This window comes from Microtus ochrogaster, chromosome 24 (genome assembly GCF_000317375.1).
Source record: "Microtus ochrogaster isolate Prairie Vole_2 chromosome 24, MicOch1.0, whole genome shotgun sequence".
Lineage (NCBI taxonomy): Eukaryota > Metazoa > Chordata > Mammalia > Rodentia > Cricetidae > Microtus > Microtus ochrogaster.
The window spans coordinates 28,544,684-28,565,464 of NC_022024.1; the positions used below are offsets into that span (position 1 = coordinate 28,544,684).

The 20,781-nt window shown below is 43.7% G+C and overlaps 1 protein-coding gene across 2 annotated transcripts in view; it reads right to left on the bottom strand.

The window, feature by feature from the left end:
* The window catches only part of Ntn4 (netrin 4), a 100,328-nt gene that overhangs the window by 22,157 nt on the left and 57,390 nt on the right, over window positions 1-20,781 (bottom strand). For both annotated transcript variants that reach the window (XM_013350405.2, XM_005358155.2), the window contains exons 4-5: window positions 11,465-11,591; window positions 8,536-8,724 (exon numbers count right to left, since the gene is read on the bottom strand). In XM_013350405.2, coding sequence (XP_013205859.1) covers window positions 8,536-8,724; window positions 11,465-11,591 — 316 coding nt within the window. The remainder of the gene's footprint in view (window positions 1-8,535; window positions 8,725-11,464; window positions 11,592-20,781) is intronic.

Below are 20,781 nucleotides of genomic sequence, written 5' to 3' on the forward strand. Positions count from 1 at the left end.
TGGATTTGGTTATCTCCATTTTTTTTTTTTTTTTTTTTTTTTTTTTTTTTTTGAGACAGGCTTTCCCATGCAGCCCAGGCAAGCCTTGAACTTAAGATCTTCCTGCCTCGCCTCCCATTGCTGGAATTAGGTGTGTGCCACCATGCCCAGCCTTTACTGACTCTTATTTATCAGTTTATAATGGTTCTTATAGGGAGAAGGTAAATGTTAATTTATGTTACTTAGTCTATTTAAAGAAGTATCCTACTATGGTCATTATATTATGTTATATTGACTTTTTTCTATTTCTTTCATTTTCTTACTCCTCTGTTTTTGTTTTTGTTTTGTTTTGTTTTGTTTTACTTTTTGGATTAAAACTAAAAAGCTGCCACACTGCTGGTTCTATTTAGAGTTCGCTTTTCAAAAACAGTTACTTCATTTTGATGCTACCTTGGAATCATCCACGCTTGCTTTCAGAATTAAGCAGAGATGCCTGTGTTGTTCAGTGCCATAAAAATGAACCTAGATGGCTTTGCCAAATTTTACTTGGGAAGAAAGAGTCCCCCAGTGTGGGCTGCTGTCCGAAGGGACTTCAGTGGCACCTGAGAAGCAGTGCCCTGGACACACGAGGAGGGACCTGAAGATGTCTCTGGTTCCTAACTGTCTTTCCTGGTGAGGGTAACATTTTCACCTGGAAGATGAATGAGAAGGAGGGACCTCGTTCTGCTAGAGGAGAAATGGAATAATGGATAAAAATATAAGTGAAGAGAACTGTGTGGGCTTTTAGCTCATGAACTGGCTACGCGGGTAGACGGTGCAGGACAGAAAACCACGCCCCCACCCGAGGCACTTGTATTTCTCCTGCGCTTTGAGTTCTTTTCGCCTCAGTTAGAAAGCAGAGGGTGGAAAGATGCAAGGGGGCAAAGCGGCTTGGCCGACGGACTCACTGGTGTGTGTAACCGTAATTAAGGAGCCAGGAGGATCTTAGTAAACACTTGATTTGGGGTTCGGAGCAGGGAGGGCGGATTTATTTTTGTTCATCTGCTCCTAAAAGGCAATGGGCTGAACTTATTCTGGCCACCAGGGATGAAGGGAGGGGTGCCGACCTCTCGGGAGGTGGCCGCTTTGGTATCTTACCCTGTTTCCAGCTGCTGCTTTTTTGTTTACATATTGAGGAAGACTACGTAGTGGTTAAAAGGGTGCTTCTTGGCACTAAAGAAGAATTCATTACAAAGAACTGACTGGGTGTGTCCGAAGAAGAGCTAATTCTGTTCTGCAAGGCATGTGTTCCAACATCTGTTTTAAACTTGCTCTGTGAAAGTGAGGAAAATTCGTACAGAGGTGTCACAGGGTGGCTGTCAGTTGTCCATGCCCACTCGGTTTCACACCCACACAACACTTAATAAATTCTTGGGTGCTGAAAAGAAGGGGATGGGAAAGGAGAAATCTGGGGCGGAATTGGATTCAAGGATTCTTTCAATGCCAAAGCAATAATCTCTACCTACAGTATTTCAATGCTGTCCTGTTCCAAAATAGGTCATTATAGGACAAAGCTAAATGTTGGTGTCGTATAATAAAACTAGTTTTATTATAAATTCTAGACTCATTACAGCAATCTGCTTTAAAGAATTACACACCACACACACACACACACACGAAATCTATATACTTTGAATAAGAAGTTCTGTGATTGGGATTTCCAGATAAACGTTCTGAAATGGTTCCATAGAAAACAGACATCTTAGAGTTTTTTTTTTTTTTTTTTTTTTTTTTTATCTATCACAGCTTATCTTGGGGAAAAGCAGGTTCTATGCTAAACATCTTCATGGGGGAAGACAAATGATACAGATGTTTCCCAGTGCTCGTGTGTATTAGTGAATCAGAAGAAGAGCTCGCCTAGCTGGAACTTCAGCAATGCTTTAGGATTTTCCGCCCAAGGCATGGCTAACGCAGTAAGAAGAACTGTATTGCAGGTGATTGTTAGCTCGGAGTCTTTCATCCCAGGGTGGCAATGAACACAGCTCGCCCCAGAAACAGGTCTGGCCCAGCCAGTGGTTCTCAGAGGCCAGCAGGGAGACGGAAAGGCTACATCGGCATCCCCAAGGATGCTTGTAAGGAAGTGTGGGTCTGCGGATCACGTCCTGGCCTTCACGGTCAGCATGAGCTCCCAGGTGATTCTGATCCCCATCCAGTGAGCACAGAGGACAATGCTCACACTTGGAAGTGGACTGTGAAAGAGGCTTGACAGTGTGCAGAGGAGAGAAACATCCCACTTAATATCTGTTTGGTTTCCTAGAGGACAGCATTAGGGGCTTCGGATGTAGCTAAATGGTAGAGTGCTTGCCTAGTATGTGAGTCCCTAATCATCTTCAGTATCTCCCACCCTCAAAATCTGGCAGCTTGAAACAGACTAGGTTGGAATATTAAAGCCATAGAAATTGGAAAATGCTACAAATTAAGATTCTATCTCTACCCCACTGAAAGACTGTGGTGGAATATTAGTTTAAGATGCGTTACATTTGTATATTTGGTGGAACATTTGTTTAATGACGCGAAGATGTACTGCGTTCTTTTATGCTGCATTTGTTTAACTCTGTGAAGCTGTGTTACTTTGCCTGTCTAAAACAGCTGATTGGCCTAATAAAGAGCTGAACAGCCAACAGAGAGGCTGGAGTAGGGATAGTCGGGGCTGGCAGGCAGAGAGGATAAACGGGGAGAAATCTGGGAAGAAAAGCTCGAGGAACGAGAAAAGGAGAGAGGACCCTAGGGGCCGATCACCCTGCTACACATCAAGCCATGGAGTAAGAAGTAAAGAAAGGTATATGAACAGAGAAAGAGAAAAGCCCAGAGGCGAAAGATAGATGGGATAATTTAAGCTAAGAAAAGCTGGCAAGAAACAAGCCAAGTTAAGGCCAGGCATTCATAAGAAAGAATAAGTCTCTATGTATTTATTTGGGAGATGGGTGGCATCCCCCACCCCCACAAAGAGTAAAGAGCAAAGGGCCAAAGGAGTAAAACAACCAACTACAGAAGACAGTACACCACTGGGTGCCACGTGGTTTATTCTCCCACTTTTAATACCCCTGCCATAACCAAACCAACATGGGGTTATAGTTACTTAAGAGAGCAGAGGTTCCCAAAGGGTCTCTCTGAGAGAAACCACTGTTCCTTAGAGTAGCTCAGTCGAGAGAGAGAGAGAGAGAGAGAGAGAGAGAGAGAGAGAGAGAGAGAGAGGAGAGAGAGAGAGCTCTCCCTCTTCAGCCCTTAGCAACCACTTAGTTTGAGCCTGTTTCTGTTCTTAGCCCTGAATCCAGCTGGGAGAGTCACATTTTCCCTTGGGTTTATAGACCTTAAATGCACTCACTGTCCTTCAAAAACACTTCTCTTCCTTCCTTGTGTAAATAAATTCCCTTTCAATGATCTCCACTTGTTTTAAACAAACAAACAGCAGCATCCTGGGAATCCTCAGAAGTGAGCCGTTGGCCTGGAGATGTGTGGTGGCAGTTCCACCGGACGCTTGGGTAAGGCCGAAATAAAGAGGAAGTGAGAACGGATGGTTTAACTGCTTGCAGGAATGAATAGATGGACAGCAGAGTTGGGGTGGGGCCATGTTTACTCAGGTTTGATGGATCTGTGACATTAACGAAAGTGTGTGCAGAAGGTCCATCAGGAGAGTGAGAGACACAAGCACAGAACTCTAAGGAGGGCAACAAGCCCTTGGTTATTGTACAGGAAGCTAGTGACCCGAGAAGCCATTCCCAGTGTTAATGTCACTCTATTTGCCAACGAGCTAGGGTTACAGGGTGGTGTCCTACTAAATGTATGGGAGTTGCTACTATGACTGACGTCAGCAGTCCACTACACCCCTTAGATAACTCATTCAAGGCCACAGAGGCATTCCTTGACATTAGAAAGGAGGACGATAATTTCAGAGGAGGGAAAAAAAAAAGTCCACGTTGCAGGGGATTTCCTGAGACAGTCATCCTCAAACTGTTCTCATTCTAGTTCTAGTCACTGTGTGCCTCTCCCTGGGGCACACAGTGCGTCTTTCCTCCCGTGACACGGAGATCCTAACGGTACTTCTGTCAAAGCACCTTTGCAAGAGTTCAGTGAGTTCACATTCAGCCCGCTGGAGGGTGAACAGAGAGTTCTGCGCACCCAGTGCGCATCAGCCAGCGCTCACACCTCACGTCGCCACCACTTCAGGACGCTGAAGTGATGATCAGTCCCTGTAAGTTTCTTCCCGTTAAGCACGTGAGGCCTTTTCTGGAAGATCCTGACATCTTACAGACCCGGTGCTTGACACAATATCTGGAGGGGGGTGCCAGAAATGTCTTTAAGTGAAGTCTTCACATAGATACAGCCACTTTAAGAAAGATTCATAGTGAAGAGCAGCAAATTGGGCCTGGAGGTGTCTCGGTAAAGAAAACTTTACCCAGCTCATTTCCTAAATTGACAGTCTTAGGAAAACATCCCTTCTTGTAATTTCTCCTAACATTTCATGAAATTAAGAGTTCTACTGGGGATCCAATACTTCTGTTTAGATGTCTGTTTTTCTCTCTTAGTCAACTTCTTAAAATTTATTTTAGAATTCTAAGTTTATATGTAACACAAATCGAGATAAAAAATCTTGGGTTGATTTGCACGCTGGTTTGAGTAGATACTCTAGCTAATGCGTTTAAGCAATCTAACTCTAGAGAAGTGCTCCAGGACGTTTAATCTTCGTTGGAAAGCATTCTGCAGCCCTCTCGACCTCTAGTAAAATACAGCCGCATGGGGATTTGTGAAAGTGAGGCTTTGGTTTCATCTGGGTTGGGATCAGAGGCTCGGCATTTCTAAGCAGCTAGATGGTGCCAATGAGACCAGTGTCTGGACCACACACCAAGGGCAGGTTCCCCTGCTGCCTTGGTAAACTCAGTAGAACAAAAACAGTCAAATTGTTAATCCAAGGAAAATCGTACATGCTGCTGATGGAGCCACACAGGGAAGTAGTCTGGATTTTTTGTTTTTTTTTAAAAATCAACCTGTTTTCTGATGGAGAGAAGGTTCTCTATAAGGGCATGTCACACAAGTCTGTACATAGCACACACAGCAGATCTTGTGTGTCAGCTGAAGAGGACACACAGGGAAGCGGTTGACATGTAGCAGTTCAAGGATGGCAATGAACACAAGGCCAACTGGACAGTGGTACAGAGAGGATTTGGGTAGAAGAACTGGATTGCTGGGTTCTGAGATGTACACTGGAGGCTCAGAAAGGGGAGATCAATAACTGGGTATGTATTCTGGGAGAATGTGGGCATAGATGTCTGTGCCCTAATCCACCCTGGAGTATTCGGTACAGGGGTGATGTGGAGAAGAGAATGACTGGTCTCCCTACTACCCCACCCACCTCCTGGAAACCATCCTAAACCATCAGTCATTTTCATAATTCCCCTCCAGGATACACTAAGAACCATGCGCATACTTGCTATCTAATCATGGTTCGCAATATGACTTTTTAGAGTGGTTTCCTACTTTGGTCCTTTCAGTAGTAGCCCAGAAGGGAAATGAATCTCAGGGCATCTTAAGAAGTTGAAGGACTCAACCAGACAAATGCGATTTGTGGATGTGTTTAGTTTTGTTCTGAGAATATGTTCACGTATTAATAGAGTTTTCACTGAGGTATCATTGTTCTTCTGACTGTTTATAGTTTCTTCTTCTCTACCCTTAGAAAACTCTGGATCTGCGAGTATTTTAGGTCTTAACAAGCTAGAGGGTTTTGTTTTTTGTTTTTTTGGTTTTGTTGTTTTAAAACAGCCTTTTTACACTTGGCAAGCATATGAATCATAGCTTGTCACAGAGCAGTAGCAGAAATCAAAATAAAACAAAAACAAAAATTGAAGATATTCACTTGGGCTTCAATTCTGCTAATAAACCTTTCCACTTTTCTTTTTCTATCCATCAGGCTCATTAAAAATTGAGTTCCACCTGTTTAAATTCTTCGTGTATTTTTTTTGTCTTTTTATTTTAAAAAAGCCAAACAAATTTTTTAAAAAATAGGAAGAAAAAAAAAATAGGAAGAGCCAGAGAGATGGTTTAAAGGGCAAAAACACTTGCCATGTAAGCCTGACAACTTGAATTTGAATTCCTGGAACCCATAATTAAAACAAAACAAAACAGACCCTAAGAGAGACGTACATAGATCTAATCTACATGAGAAGTAGAAAAGGACAAGATCTCCTGAGTAAATTGGGAGCATGGGGACATTGAGAGAGGGTTGAAGGGGAGGAGAGAGGCAGGGAGGGGAGCAGAGAAAAATGTAGAGCTCAATAAAAATCAGTAAAAAATATTTCAAAACAAAACATACAAAACAGAAAACAGGGTTCAGGAAGGAGTAGAGGCTGGAGAAATAGCTCAGCAATGAAGATCACTTGGTCCTGCTGGGCAGTAGTGGTGCATGCCTTTAATTCCAGCACTTGGGAAGCAGAAACAGGTGGATCTCTGTGACTTTGAGGCCAGCCTGGTCTACAGAGTGAGTTCCAGGACAGCCAGGGGTACACAAAGAAACCCTATCACAAACAAACAAACAAACAAACAAAAAGATCGTTTGTTGTCCTAGAGAAGGCTTGAGTTCTCAGCACCCATCATGGGAGGTTCACAACCACCCCTAACTCCAGCCGCGAGGAATCTGACGCCCTCTTCTGGTCTCTGAGGGCACTTGCATTCATGTGCACATAGCCACACACAGACACACACAGACAGTATTGAAAATAAGAAAAATCTCTGAGGGGGCTGGAGAGATGGCTCAGTGGTTAAGAGCAGTGTCTGCTCTTCCAGAGGTCATGAGTTCAATTCCCAGCAACCACATGGTGGCTCACAACCATCTGTAATGAGGTCTGGTGCCTTCTTCTGTTCCCAGCAACCACATGGTGGCTCACAACCATCTGTAATGAGGTCTGGTGCCCTCTTCTGGCCTGCAGACGTATACACAGACAGAATATTGTATGCATAATAAATAAATAAATATTTAAAAAAAAAAGAAAAATCTCTGAAACAATGTAGATACAATGGAGCGCATTTGCAATCCCAGCATTCCCATGGTGAGAAGAGAGGTAGAGGAGGGAGCAGGGACTCTATTGGAAGTGTGTGGGCCAACTAGCCTTTAGTCTCGAGCACCACAGCAGAAGCGTTTCTATGGCATGATAAAGTGTTAAACACGTTATCTTATGAGTTTATTATATCTTAGTTCCCATTTCAACACTACAAGGAAGACTTTTGCATCTAAGAAACTGGAGACCAAAGAACTTTTGATAACTGGCATAGGATCAGAAACAGCCAGGAAGTGGCCATGAACTTGCCTACTCTGCATGTATTTCAAGCCTGTTCAGATGGAGGTTTGAATACAAGCAAGGATCTGGGTAACTTAGTATTCTTAGTGAAGTTCTCTGAGGCTGGTCCAGATCTGAAGTCAGTCGCTGTACTCCACCCTCCACTGCTTAAGAGATGAAGCTTGCCAAAAGAAACCCAATAAACTGCATGTGGAGATTTCACCAATTCCCTGAAATTCAAAATATGTATTTTTATCCCAGGCTGGACTTGAATTCATGACCCTCCTGCCTCTGCCCCCTCAGCAAATCCTACTGGTGCGTATCACTTAACTATGCGTTTTTAAAGAGCATTTTTTTTCCTTTAAAAGAGGGGTTGGGGTGGAGTGGGTGGGATGGGGTCCCAGAGCGCTTATTTCCCGTTGTATTGCTTAAATCCCGTCATTGATTTCAAGTCAGAACTTGGAGTCCTCAGTAAAAATAACAGGCGTGATCATGAACTGCCATTGACGGGGAGTGGTTCCTCTGGCCTAATAACTTCTAGATGAGAGCCTTTACAGATCCCATCGTGGCATTTTAAGCTTTGCTTGCCACCGGGCAATGCCTTGGCTCTGTACGCATGCGTCGCACGTGTGGCGACGCCACGCACAGGAGCAGACCTTTGAAAATTCTATTCGCTCTTCAAGTAAACTTCTGGGAGCTATGCCAACAGAGAGGCCGAACCGAGCCTGTGGGTACAGTGTTTTAAGAGAGAGCATACAATTATTATGCCCTGAATCAGCCATGATAACAGGGTGGGTACGTTTGAGCCGTGTCAACGGAAGTTCATTCACAATGGCGTGAAAACCCTTGGTTGTTTTCAGGTGTCCAAGGTCGTTGTGCAGGTGAATGGTGGCGCATCCGAAGGGTCAGGGACCATTCTCTTTCATCAGCATGGTTTCGCCTATTGTGTACCCTATACTCACATTTCCCCCTTCTTCACCACTCCTACGGCTTCTCATATTCTCCTCTGGCGCTAAAGAAACTTCTTTATCAGGACAAGAAAGGGAGATTCCCCTTCACGAACACTGGACCGTTTTTTAACTGAACAGGCTGAAAATTCTTGGCTCCTATTGATAAGAAATTAGCTGATCTCCCCGAGTGTATTGTCTGAGGATTTCATAAACCTGCTCCCGCGGGCCAGCAAAGGGAAGGCTAAGTGAGATGGGTCGGGTTTGCACCGATCACTTTCGGCACACGCACGCGCGCTCACCTTTGCAGGCATCTGGAGCAGAGAAGGGTCGCCTGAGGTCCCGGTAGAAGCCCGGCTTACAGCGCTGGCAGTGCTGACCTTCGGTGTTGTGCTGGCAGTTGGTGCAGACGCCCCCGCTGCGGTTCCCTGATGCCTCCCACACCTGGCTGTCGAAGTGACAGGTGTCAGCATGCCCGTTGCACTTGCAGGCTGGCGACAAAACAGACGGGAGGGACATAAAAAACACTGCCGCGGATTCACTGGTGATCAAGATGTTAAGCTAGGATCAAGTTAAATTTAAATTTTATTTATTTACAGAAGAGGATCTAGCACAATAATAAAAGCAATACAAAAAGGAATATATTAAGAGCTAACTGGCTTTCCCTTGATCGGGATTCCACTTTTATTTTATACTTCTTATCTGACTTTTCACTTTTCATTATACGTTGGTCTTCTAAAGGGTTGGTATATGCATGAAGGTCATCATGATGGTCGGTGTGGATTGTTAGCGGGACAGAGTCTAGACCACTTGGGAAATTAGCCTCAGCATGCCTGGAAATTATCTTCAGTGTGTTCATTGTTGTGGGAGGACCCATCATAGTGTGGACCAGGCCAATCCTTGGGCAGGGAGTTTGGAGAAAAGAGTTGAGCACTCAACAGGCATTCCCCGTTGCCTGTTTTCTGACTGTGGATGCGGTGTGATGTGACCACCTGCTTCAAGTCCCTGTACTTGATTTTCCTGCCTGTCCCCTTGAACCGTATGCCAGAATAAGCCCCTTAGGTGGCTTTTGTCAGAGTAACCAAACACGGCAACAGGAAAAGAAACCAAAGCATCTATCAGAGTGAAGGAAGATATGTCCATCCAGGCAAAGACATTCCGGTTACTCTGAGGTTGGCATCTGTCGTGGAAAGATATTTGAGCGGTCACCAGTTTTCCTCTTTGATGGTGCCCTTTGACCTTGTCCCGTTCCTGCTACTTTCTCAGGATCAGTGGATCTCTTGCCTCTGGGGAGAAAACCTAAGACTCTTGGCATTATTTGGAAAATACAGGGTGTATTGCAGGCACAAACCATAATTCATGCTCACTCATGAGCCTGGAAAGAAACGCCTGGAGGATAGCGAACAGAGCCTAAGTACCTCGCTCTTGTGGTACTAAGATCAAGGTCTTCACTTGTGCTGGGTGCTTTGTGTGAGTGTGTGCGTGTGTGTACATACCACACACGTGCAGGGATCAATTCTCCCCTTCCTTCCCATGGGTTCCAACTGGAACTCAGGTGTTTCCTTCCTTCCACAGTGTGGAGCCTGGGGATTGAACTTGGGTCAACAGGCTTGGTGGCAAGCACCTTTACGCGTTGAGTCTTATCGCTGGCCCACTATTTTACACTTTATTTGGAGACAGAGTCTCACTTAGCTGCCCCGGCTGTCCTTGAAGTCACTTTATAGCCCTGGCAGGCTTTGATCTTGGGATTCTCCTGCTTCAGCCTTCCAAGTAACTGAGATCAGGGGCCTGAGCCATCAGGACTTGGTTTAAGTTTACTTTTGTGGAGTAACATGTCTCAGCCATCGTCCTTTGGTGACTCTAAGGAACTCTGCTATGGAAACTTCAGTTTATAGAGGAGGCCTCCGTGCTCCTTATGTAATAATTTCTCAGTGGTATCTCTGAGCTTATCAGTCTTTAGCTCCCAGTGACTGTCGCTGTGTCTATGTGTAGTTAGAAATACTCTGGGTTCCCATGGAAAGGACTAGAATGGCACTCTAGGAATTTAGGAGAAATTCTTTAGATTCTCTTGATAAATGGTTTAGAATAAGAATCCAGACATCCCCTCCACCCCACCCTGGAAGTCAACTGTATTTGAAAACGCTAGTGCTATTTTTTTCCCCTTGTTTCCTCGTCCTGCCATGGGATTTTTCCCAGACTCATATCTTTAAAAGGCATAAGGCAATTTGATATTTATGCTTAGAGGAAATCCTTTATATTTCTTAGAAACAAATCCATTCCAATTCCAGATTGTGTATGGGGAGAGATTTCTCGGAAACTTTATTCAAAGAGCAAACAGTTTCAAATCTGGCAATAGGACCAAGTGGATAAGAATGTGCTAACTGCTTGGACACTTTGGAGGACCCAAATGCTGTCCCTGAGAACCTGATGTGGTACAAACATGAGTAGATACAAGATTTAAACATTCTCCTAAGACAGGCTTGGGACTGGAGACATTTCAGTGAGCACATGTGTTTCTCAGGACATCTGACCACTTGAATGCTAACCCGGATATCATTGGACCACACTCTGCACATTGTAGTCTGGAAAGGGAAAAATGGTTCATCTTCCCATGGCCTATCTTCTCTTCTCCAAATGCAACCCCAAAATCAATCCTAGTAAACAACTCCATTCTTGACTTCCTGGGTTAATTTCGGGTCTAATCCACCAGTGGGGAACATATCTAATAGGACCCCCAAAGACATGGGATCAAATCCTCCTTCCTTCATTTCCTAACTCTGGCAAGACATTTAATCTTACTGAGCCTCAGTTTCCCGATTTCTAAAACAGGACTGACACCATCTTCTCTCTGGGGTTGTTTTGTGAGCTGAATTTAGAAGAAGCTGTTTTCGTGTTTTGTTCAGTATCACAGCTACGCGAGCTGCGGGACTTTGCAACCCTTAGTTGCTCTTGTGTCTACTCGTGTTTGTATCACTGTCAAGTTCTCAAGGACAGCTTTTAGGTCCCGCAAGGATCCAAGCGAATAGACAGCACATTCTTGGCCACTCAGTCCTATTGGCTGCAAACTAACTGTTTCCAATGGCTGGAGTCGTGCTGGGCAGTGATATGGCTATGTTTGTGTATAGCTCCTGTCGTCCACCACTTTATATTGTGTTTCAAGAGATAACAAGGAATTCACAGATAAGTGTCGTCCACAAAGAAGGCTTTTAAATAGTGGAGGTTGATACTTACTTCTGCACTCGTTAGGGGCCCCTGTTCTGCCATCGGCTGCCTCCCAGGGCCGGTCGTTGTACAATGGCGCACAGTGCTGACAGTGGCTGCCGGCTGTGTTGTGCTTGCACATGCATTTCCCGTGCACCTACGAACAACGTTAGGGCAGAGCTGTGAGCGTGGGCCGTGTCACTAAGGGAGAAATTCTCCCTCCGGTCTCTCTCTGCACCCGTTGCTTTAGCCAGAAGACATAGATTTATTTATTTTTTTTTAAGAAGTTAGCTAGTGCGAGGAAAAATACTTTTAGTCTGTTTTGTGATTAACGAAAGAAAGAAAGAGAGAAAGAAAGCTTTTTCTTGACTATAGAATCTATGGCCGTAATGAGAAATTCTGTGGTATTGGCTAAGTATTTAAGTCAATTTTATTTATTTTTTTAAATATTTGTTTATTTATTATGTATACAATATTCTGTCTGTGTGTATGCCTTTAGGCCAGAAGAGGGCACCAGAACTCATTACAGATGGTTGTGAGCCACCATGTGGTTGCTGGGAATTGAACTCAGGACCTTTGGAAGAGCAGACAATGCTCTTAACCTCTGAGCCATCTCTCCAGCCCCTTTAAGTCAATGTTAATATCCTTAGTTTAAAGAAAAAAATTCTTAGCATAAAATAATGTAGCCTTACTGCAGAAAATTTAGAAATTTGTAATCTTTTCAAAAATATTAATATAAATATTTGAATATATATATATATATATATATATATATATATATATATTTCTAGCACCTTAAAATGCAATTAAGGACTTTTCTACAAAACATGTTAGGAACATGTGGCTTTGTGGTAGTGTATGTGCCTAGCATGTGCAAGACTCTGGGGTTCAAGCCTCAGGCTGCTATCCAAAAAAGGAAAAGGAAATCTGTATGCTTTCTTTAGCATTCTTGTATATCAGACATCCTCTTGTGTGAGTAACAGTTTAAGTGAGCAGTCCCCTACTTCTTTATCACAAAGGCTTAAACTCGTGGTATATTCAGCACGACAGTGAATATCCCTGTAGATCAACTTGTATATACTTGTATAAATTTGTGTAACTCTTTACTTCTCCTAAATGTATTTCCTAGAAGTAAAATTAATCAAAGAGCCGAAGAAATATTGCTAAGACTTTGAATACACTTTGTTATAATTACTGGGTTTTTCTTTTGACCTCATGACTGAATTCTGGGGGGTCATCTAAAATACCATGTTTCTCAGAGAAGAATGCTTCTGTAGAATTCTTAAGGAAATATTTTTGGCCCTTATTTCACTGATAACGTTAGAAAATACCTCGGATCATCATGTATCACCCAGAAAGCCCTCATTTCACTGATAATGTTATAAAATACTTTGGATCATCACATATCACTAAGAATTACCATGGCGTCCAGGGCCAAAATGCATCTCTGGATACTGATACAGTGACTGTAGAGGTGGGACTTTGTTTTTTTTTTTTTGGTTTTTCGAGACAGGGTTTCTCTGCGGCTTTGGAGCCTGTCCTGGAACTAGCTCTGTAGACCAGGGTGGTCTCGAACTCACAGAGATCCGCCTGCCTCTGCCTCCCCAGTGCTGGGATTAAAGGCGTGCGCCACCAATGCCCGGCTGAGGTGGGACTTTGTAACGCAACTCTGAACGGGTTCCATAAATACAAAGCTACAATTTTCTCCTGAAAAACAGTTCTTAAAATGACTCAACATTAAGGTAACAAATCTTGTCAACCAGTCAATGAATACTTATTGATGATCTAGAAGGGACAGTCACGATGGGGCACTGAGTTTGGTACACAAAGCGTCACATCTCTAATTTTTTTTTTATATTTATTCATTCATTTATTTATTATGTATACGATATTCTGTCTGTGTGTATGACTGCAGGCCAGAAGAGGGCACCAGACCTCATTACAGATGGTTGTGAGCCACCATGTGGTTGCTGGGAATTGAACTCAGGAACTTTGGAAGAGCAGACAATGCTCTTAACCTCTGAGCCATCTCTCCAGCCCTTCTCTACTTATTTTTACTAATGTGTGTTTGCGAATATATCACATGTGTTCCAGTGCCTTCAGAGGCCAGAAGAGGATGCTGGAGTCCTAGAGCTGAAGTTACAGGCTATTGTGAGCTCCCCGACCTGGGTACTGGGAACTAAACTGAGCTCCTCTGGGAGAACCCAAGGCACTTTTAACTGCAGGATTGTTACGTGAGCCACATACTTCTTTTCTTTAAGAAAGGACGAGGAGTCGGTGGTCGCTGGAGAGATGGCTAAGTAGTTCAGAGCACTGGCTTCTCTTCTACAAGTTTGATCCCCAGCACCTACGTGGTGGCTCACAACCATCTATAACGCCAGTCCCAGAAATCTAACACCTTTTAAATCTAACACCTGGGCAACAGGTACTTCATGGGGTGCACATATAGGCAAAACAACAACAATAGGAGGATTTGGGCGGTTGGAGAGAGAGTGTGGTGGTTAGGAGCATATACTGCTTTTCAAGTGGACCCAACCCAAGTTCAGTTTCCAGCAACCATATCAAGGAAGCTCAAAGCTGCCTGTAACTTTAGCTCTAAAGGAACCCAACACATCTGGATTTTTCAGGCATCTGCACGCACACACACACACACAAGCATATACACATAATTAAATTTTTATAAAGGAAAGGACCTAGTACAATTGGAGCAAAGACATTCATGTAGGAGAACGCAAGACTAAACAAGACAGCAAATAAATGCAAAAGAATGAAAAACACTGTAGGAATTCAAAAGGTCTAGAACTGATCTTAGGCCGACAGATGTGGAGGGCGTTATGAAAGGCCTGGGGTTTGATCTGGCCTTTGGCAGATGAACTGCGTTTCGAACAAGCTGAAAAGAAGAAATTTCCCAGGACGTGTGAACCACATAAACCAAGGTGTTAGGGAGCTCTGTGAGCAAGGGTGACCTCTGAGGCCGGAACAGGAATTTTCACCACCGGTGGGAAATGATGAGGATTGCAAAGGGTTGTCCAAAAAAACAGGCAGTAAGTGGACCAGAGTGTGCATCAGAGACACAGGCGTGGTCTAGAATGCTCATGGCATTCATCAAACATCAGCTCCGAGAGTCGGGAATTTATCCTGTAGATAATGCAGACACACTAAAGATTTTTTTTTAAATATTTATTTACTTATTATGTATACAATATTCTGTCTGTGTGTATGTCTGCAGGCCAGAAGAGGGCGCCCGACCTCATTACAGATGGTTGTGAGCCACCATGTGGTTGCTGGGAATTGAACTCAGGACCTTTGGAAGAGCAGGCAATGCTCTTAACCACTGAGCCATCTCTCCAGCCCCCACATTAAAGATTTTTAAGGAAAGATATAAGTAGGGAGTGTATTAGAGCTACACTTTCTTTTTTTTTCACATTCAAGAAAAACATCTTTCTACCTTCTTCCTTCTTGCTTAATAATATACTTTTTCTTTCCTTTCCTCTTTGATTGTTTTTTACTCCTGCCCCCCAACTTATGTCTCCCAATAGCCAGCGACACCACCTGTATTTTCTGGTAATATTTGTAATCTTAAAAGGTAATTATATTTATTCCTTGTTTGTATCTTTTCAAGCTTTTTAGCATCCATTTACCAAGGGTTATAGGAAGATGATAATATTGAAAGGTGCTGTTAATTTTCTTTACAGGAACTCAACTGTTGCCAAGAGTCCAGTTTACCAAGTCTAGTCTTGGCATGTTCAAACCCAATATATAATTTCACCCAACACATAGGTTATTCTGTCCCACGAATTTTAGGTCTCAGGAGGTCACAGACATTTGGGGTAACATCATCAAACATTCATGCATATCATAGGATAATATTGACAGGTCTGTTTCATCCGGAGCATTTTTTTTGCTCCCATCTGCCAGGGACTGAAATGGACCTCCCAGGGTCTGAGGATGCTGGGACAGCAAATTTTTGTGCACATAGAAAAAAAAAAATCAAGGAGCTGTCATTTTGCGAATTACCAAAAATAACTGTAAATCATTACCCAGACAGTTCGAAACAAGAAATCCTTCCTCAGCAAGAGAACTCTTGCCGTTCAAGCTTGAAAGATCACCCACTATTTGATGCTCGTGAAAAATGTGCCAGGAAAACTAGGTCTTCCTTGGAGACCAAACAGAAAAGGGAAACTTCAGTAATAAGTTAAACATCACTCCTATCTGGTACACAAACATGAACGAAGCAAAGAGTAAGAAAGTGGAGTTGTGCCCCCAAAGAGTTCATCTAATGCCGCTGTCTGGTTGTCTAACTAGAAAAGAAGTAATAAATCTTGACCACAGAACTACAGTTTCTAATTATATGAGGTATTCGAATATTGTAGGAGTTTCAGAAATGCCCCTGTTAATGTCAAGAAAACTTTTCTCTTTCAGTGTCCAAAGGCTCCCCCCCACCCACCAGACAGAGTTTCTCTGTGTAGCCTTGGCTGTCCTGGAACTCACTGTAGACCAGCTGGCCTCGAACTCACAGAGATCCCCCTGCCTCTGCCTCTTGAATGCTGGGGTTGGAGACTTGTGCTACCACCACCCAGCCAAAGTTTTTATAATTACACACAAGTCTGTTTACCACTAAAATCAACCCATTTTCTACTCATTTTGAGCACATTCTTCTACTTGTGCAGACTTGAAACAAGTCATTCGAGGAATTACTGGACCAGTGTGTTCATTATGAGCTGTATATATTCATTACGATAGGTATATATTAAAACCAGAGAGATAAAGAAAAAGGAAAATGTCATCTTTTCATACTTGAAGCTACATGCATAAGAATTTCGGCAGGGCCAAAAATCAGGCATGCCATTTAGATCCATTGTCAGAAGATCGGTCTGGGACAGCAAAGTTTCTTTCTTTTCTTTCTATTGGTTCATTTTAGCTTTCAGTGGCCATCTGTCATGTGTCTGAGGGCATTGGTCATGGCAAGAGATGGTGGCAATCTGGTTACAGATGGTATTAAGCACCTGTGATTGAACAATCGGTTATTTGTATGCAGATTTTAAATATAGATTCTAAAACAAGATAGATATTTCTTTTAATTATGTATCTGTATCTGTGTGTCTGCACATAGGTGTATAACATATGCTGGCACCTACAGACTGCAGGAGAGGGCATCAGATCCCCTGAAGCTGGAGTTATAGGCAGTTGTGAACCTCTAAATGGGTGCTGGAAACCAAATTTGGGCCCTCCGCAAGAGCAGTACACACTCCTAACCACCGAGCCATCTCTCCAGCCCAAAGATGTTATAGAATCTTTAATTATGAGATGGAAGCATGGCTTAGCTCACCTTAAAAAAAAAAAAAACTTCGGGGTCCTTAAAAAAAATGCAATATCAAAGCCTATGACTTTGTCCTCTGAATATTGTGCAGTTGTAGGCACAAGAGTGACAAGTCACAACCCACAGTCCTTCCTGGACTGTCAGAGGGTTCTGCTGCCCTCTCAGCCATGCTAGAAATTCCTGATGTGAAACGCAGAAGAGCCAAGAGCGTTTTTCTTATTTCTTGCCCTGTGTAGCACAGATAAATGAATAAACATGTATAGTCTAGAGATGGAGCTTCGCTTGACTTAGAGACCACCAAAGTCATCTTAAAGATTGTTCTAGTTACTTCTCCCCAAGAGCCACACACTTTGCTACCTAGTGACGACGTTCCCTGTGGACGCTCACCATATCGAAAGGGCTCGCGTTCCACAGGATTCGATATTAAGTTCACTAGGGAACGTCTGACAAAAATCACTTCCCTACCACTTCCGAGAAAGAAGGTTCAGCCACTGTTTGAGTGTTTTATTCAGATCCTACAGAAAACAACCGTGTAAGTTAATGGGAAACGTGTCTTGTAACTTCATACTGAGAAACGGTTGCATTTCAAAATTGGAGTGACTTTCTTGTCTGCGATAATTTGTATACACATGACTTTATTTCATTACTGTACAACTCTGAATTCCAGTAGAAAATTAATGTTGCTTCATACCAACATCAAAACTTAAAAAATAAAAATGCTCCGGGCGGTGGTGGCGCACGCCTTTAATCCCAGCACTCGGGAGGCAGAGGCAGGCGGATCTCTGTGAGTTCGAGACCAGCCTGGTCTACAGAGCTAGTTCCAGGACAGGCTCCAAAGCCACAGAGAAACCCTGTCTCGAAAAACAAAAAAATAAAATAAATAAATAAAATAAAAATGCATTTGTGAAAAGAAGAGCATCTGGGAGCCAAGAGCAATGCACACTTGACGGTGGCAGCCGTGGCGGCGGTGATGGCGGCGGTGGTGGCGGCGGTGGTGATGTATGAGCCTCTGTTGACCTCTAACAAATTATCTGGAGAGTGGAGAGAAGTTGTGTGGCCTTTTCAGACCAAATGGGAAGAAACGCTGATTACTTTCTGAGGAGATAGTAGATTCCTGTTAGCAAAAAGGGTTAGTTTCTGAAGGAATGAACTTCCTCTGCATGAAAGAGAGAAATTTTCTCCCTCTCCCCCCAAGACAGGGTTTTTCTCTGTGTAACAGCCCTTGCGGTCTCAGCACTCGCTCTGTAGACCAGGCTGGCCTCGAACTCACAGAGATCCGACTGTCTCTGCCTCCCGGATGCACCACCGCCCAGCTGAAGAGGGGAATTCTAACAACAGGCTAGCCCGTTGGAATCTACTCTTCTGTGGGACAAAAACACAAACAGCAATACACTGCAACCCATGAACAGGAAGCCCCGCGAGGAAAACACATCTTTTCATTAAAAAATAAACCACGCCCTTTCCCACCCGAAGCCTGCGCATTTTCAATTGACGGAAGAAGAGAAGATAGAACTTCAGAGCGAGTTTGGTGGAAAAGGAGCTTGCAGCATCCTGTCAGGATGGACGAAATAGGGTGAGGGGCGTTCCAACCCTTGCCTAATAGTACAGCCCGGGAGAAGGCAAGGAAAAGCAGGCAGCTGTGTAGTTTATTCCTTGGGCTGTACCAGAACACTAAAGAAAACAGCTTGTATCCGAAAGCGTGGGCTGCGCGGCTAGGTCGAGAGGTAAAAGCGATTACGAACACAGGCTATTAGTTCCTAATTAAGACCGCTCTTCCCACCCAGCTTGAACCCTGAAATGCTTCTCGGAGGCGTCTGTCCTTCCAATTCTCACGATGGGTCAGGTTCCAGAGCTCTTGACAAAAATACCCCTTAAGTGGTTACTGAAAACCCTAGCCGCAGAGATTATAAATATCGGTTCTTAATCCTACCACTGGAGACAGAGTTGCTTGGAGGAGGAACGGACATCCTGGAGGAATGGAAAGGAATGCCTTAGGCGGAGAGGAAGAGGGCCAAAGGCAGACTTTGCCCACTTCGTTTAATTTGCCCAGACCAGGCCTTGACTGACACTTGGGAAAAAGCATGAATGGGGCCAATGCAAATTTCTGAAGGAACAGCTAAGCTTTTTACGCCCTTGTGTGAGAACCAGAATGCTGCTTATCTCTCTCCACTGGATTAAAAGTTCTTGCAGGGAACAGTGGCTTTGGCTTTTTTTTTTTTTTTTTACTTTCCAGTAAGTGAAATATAACAGGCTATCAGTAAATATGCGCTGTTTTCCTTCAGTTGATATATGTTTAGCAGGACCTGGAGGACCTTAGCCATTTATTTAAAACTGCCGAGAAGGCTGGGAGTTAGCCATGCTTGTGAAGTGGGCATGAGATCACTACAGTTGTTTAGCGAATCCGGTATGAGCAAGGCACTTGCTATAATGGCTATGTTAGCTCGTACCCGAGTGTCTCTGAAAGACCCATGGCACTGTGGATCTGCCATGGGATGACAGTGAATTAATAATAATCACGCTAGTAGTGATTATATTACACAGCTTCTACAATGTGCCATGCGCTGTTTTAGGCACCGTATAAATATTAATTAACTTGGTTCACACAAAAACCTTGTTAGAAGGCAGGAATAATTGGCATTGCCCACTTTCAGGACAGATCAAACCAAGGCCCAGAGGGCTTAAGCACTTTGTCCAAATGTCAAAACCTCAAAGACTGGTAGAATGACTTGAAATCTAGCAGCCTTACTCCTGAGTTTCCAACCTAACCCCTGTTTGGAAGACCTAGAGAGTAGGTTTTGAGGACCCACTTGGCCCAAGCCAGTTCAGAGTGATCCCTGGATGATGTTTGTGTGTCCCAGGCCAGTTTGCCCTTCAAGAGCTTTTTAGGAAGCTGATGAGATGGGTTCAAAAGCTGCGAATGTTACCTGCCAGATTCCGACCTGAATCTGATCTCTAAAGTCCACAGGGTGGAATGAGAGAACCAACCCCTACGAGTGGTTCTCTGACCGCCACACTTGTGACGTGCATATTCCTGTGCGTAGGTATGCGTAAGTACATGTTTACACACACATACACATTTTTTTTTAAAAAAAGAACAGAGTGCTTCAGGATAGAGTTGGCATGGATCTGTGGTAAAGCCAGCTGTTTTGAGGGCAAAGGAATACAGGAAGATTTGCCAGTTTCCCACACCTGCCACAAGTAAGTATCCAGCAAGGAAGGGTGGAGAAGGACATAAGAAACTCACTGGTTGCACACAAAACCTTTCTATCCGTGCACTGGTTCCAACCAGTGCTGGTTGCGCAAGCCTTTAATCCCAGCACTTGAGAAGCAGAGGAAGCTGGATCTCCGTGAGTTCAAGGCCAGGCTGCTCTACAGAAGAAGTTCTAGGACAGCCAAGGCTACAGAGGAAACCCTGACTTTCCCCCTCCTCCTCCAAAAGAGTTGGAGTACAGGAAAGAACACTGTAAAGTCTTGTGTTCTGGATGCGACATGGCAGTTGCACCCATGACAGCACAGTAGCCCTGGCTCTCTGCATAGGGCCTGCATGAACATTCCAGCGTGGATAGGAAAGGGGCTTATAAGGCCCCACCTGTTCCAAGGGAACCCATAGGCAGTTAAAGGTTGCAAAGGCAAGGGAAATCAGACTCCTCAGTGGTGTGGCCACTGAATATTGCCCTCATCTGAATAAATGACGCCCATCCAAGTTCATTCGGCCTACTTAATAAAGAGCAGTGAACAAAGCAATCAACCAACCAAACGAAAACAAAAACACAGTAAGTGAAAAACTATAACCCCCCTCCTACCCAATCTATACAATGTTATCTATCATCTGGCTATCATCTATCTGTCTGTCTGTCTGTCTGTCTGTCATCTATCCATCCATCATCTGTCTATCATCTATCTATATCTATCATCTGTCTATCATCTATCTATCTATCTATCTATCTATCTATCTATCTATCTATCTATCTATCTATCTATCTCTATCATCTAATCTATCTATCATCTATCTATCTATCTATCTATC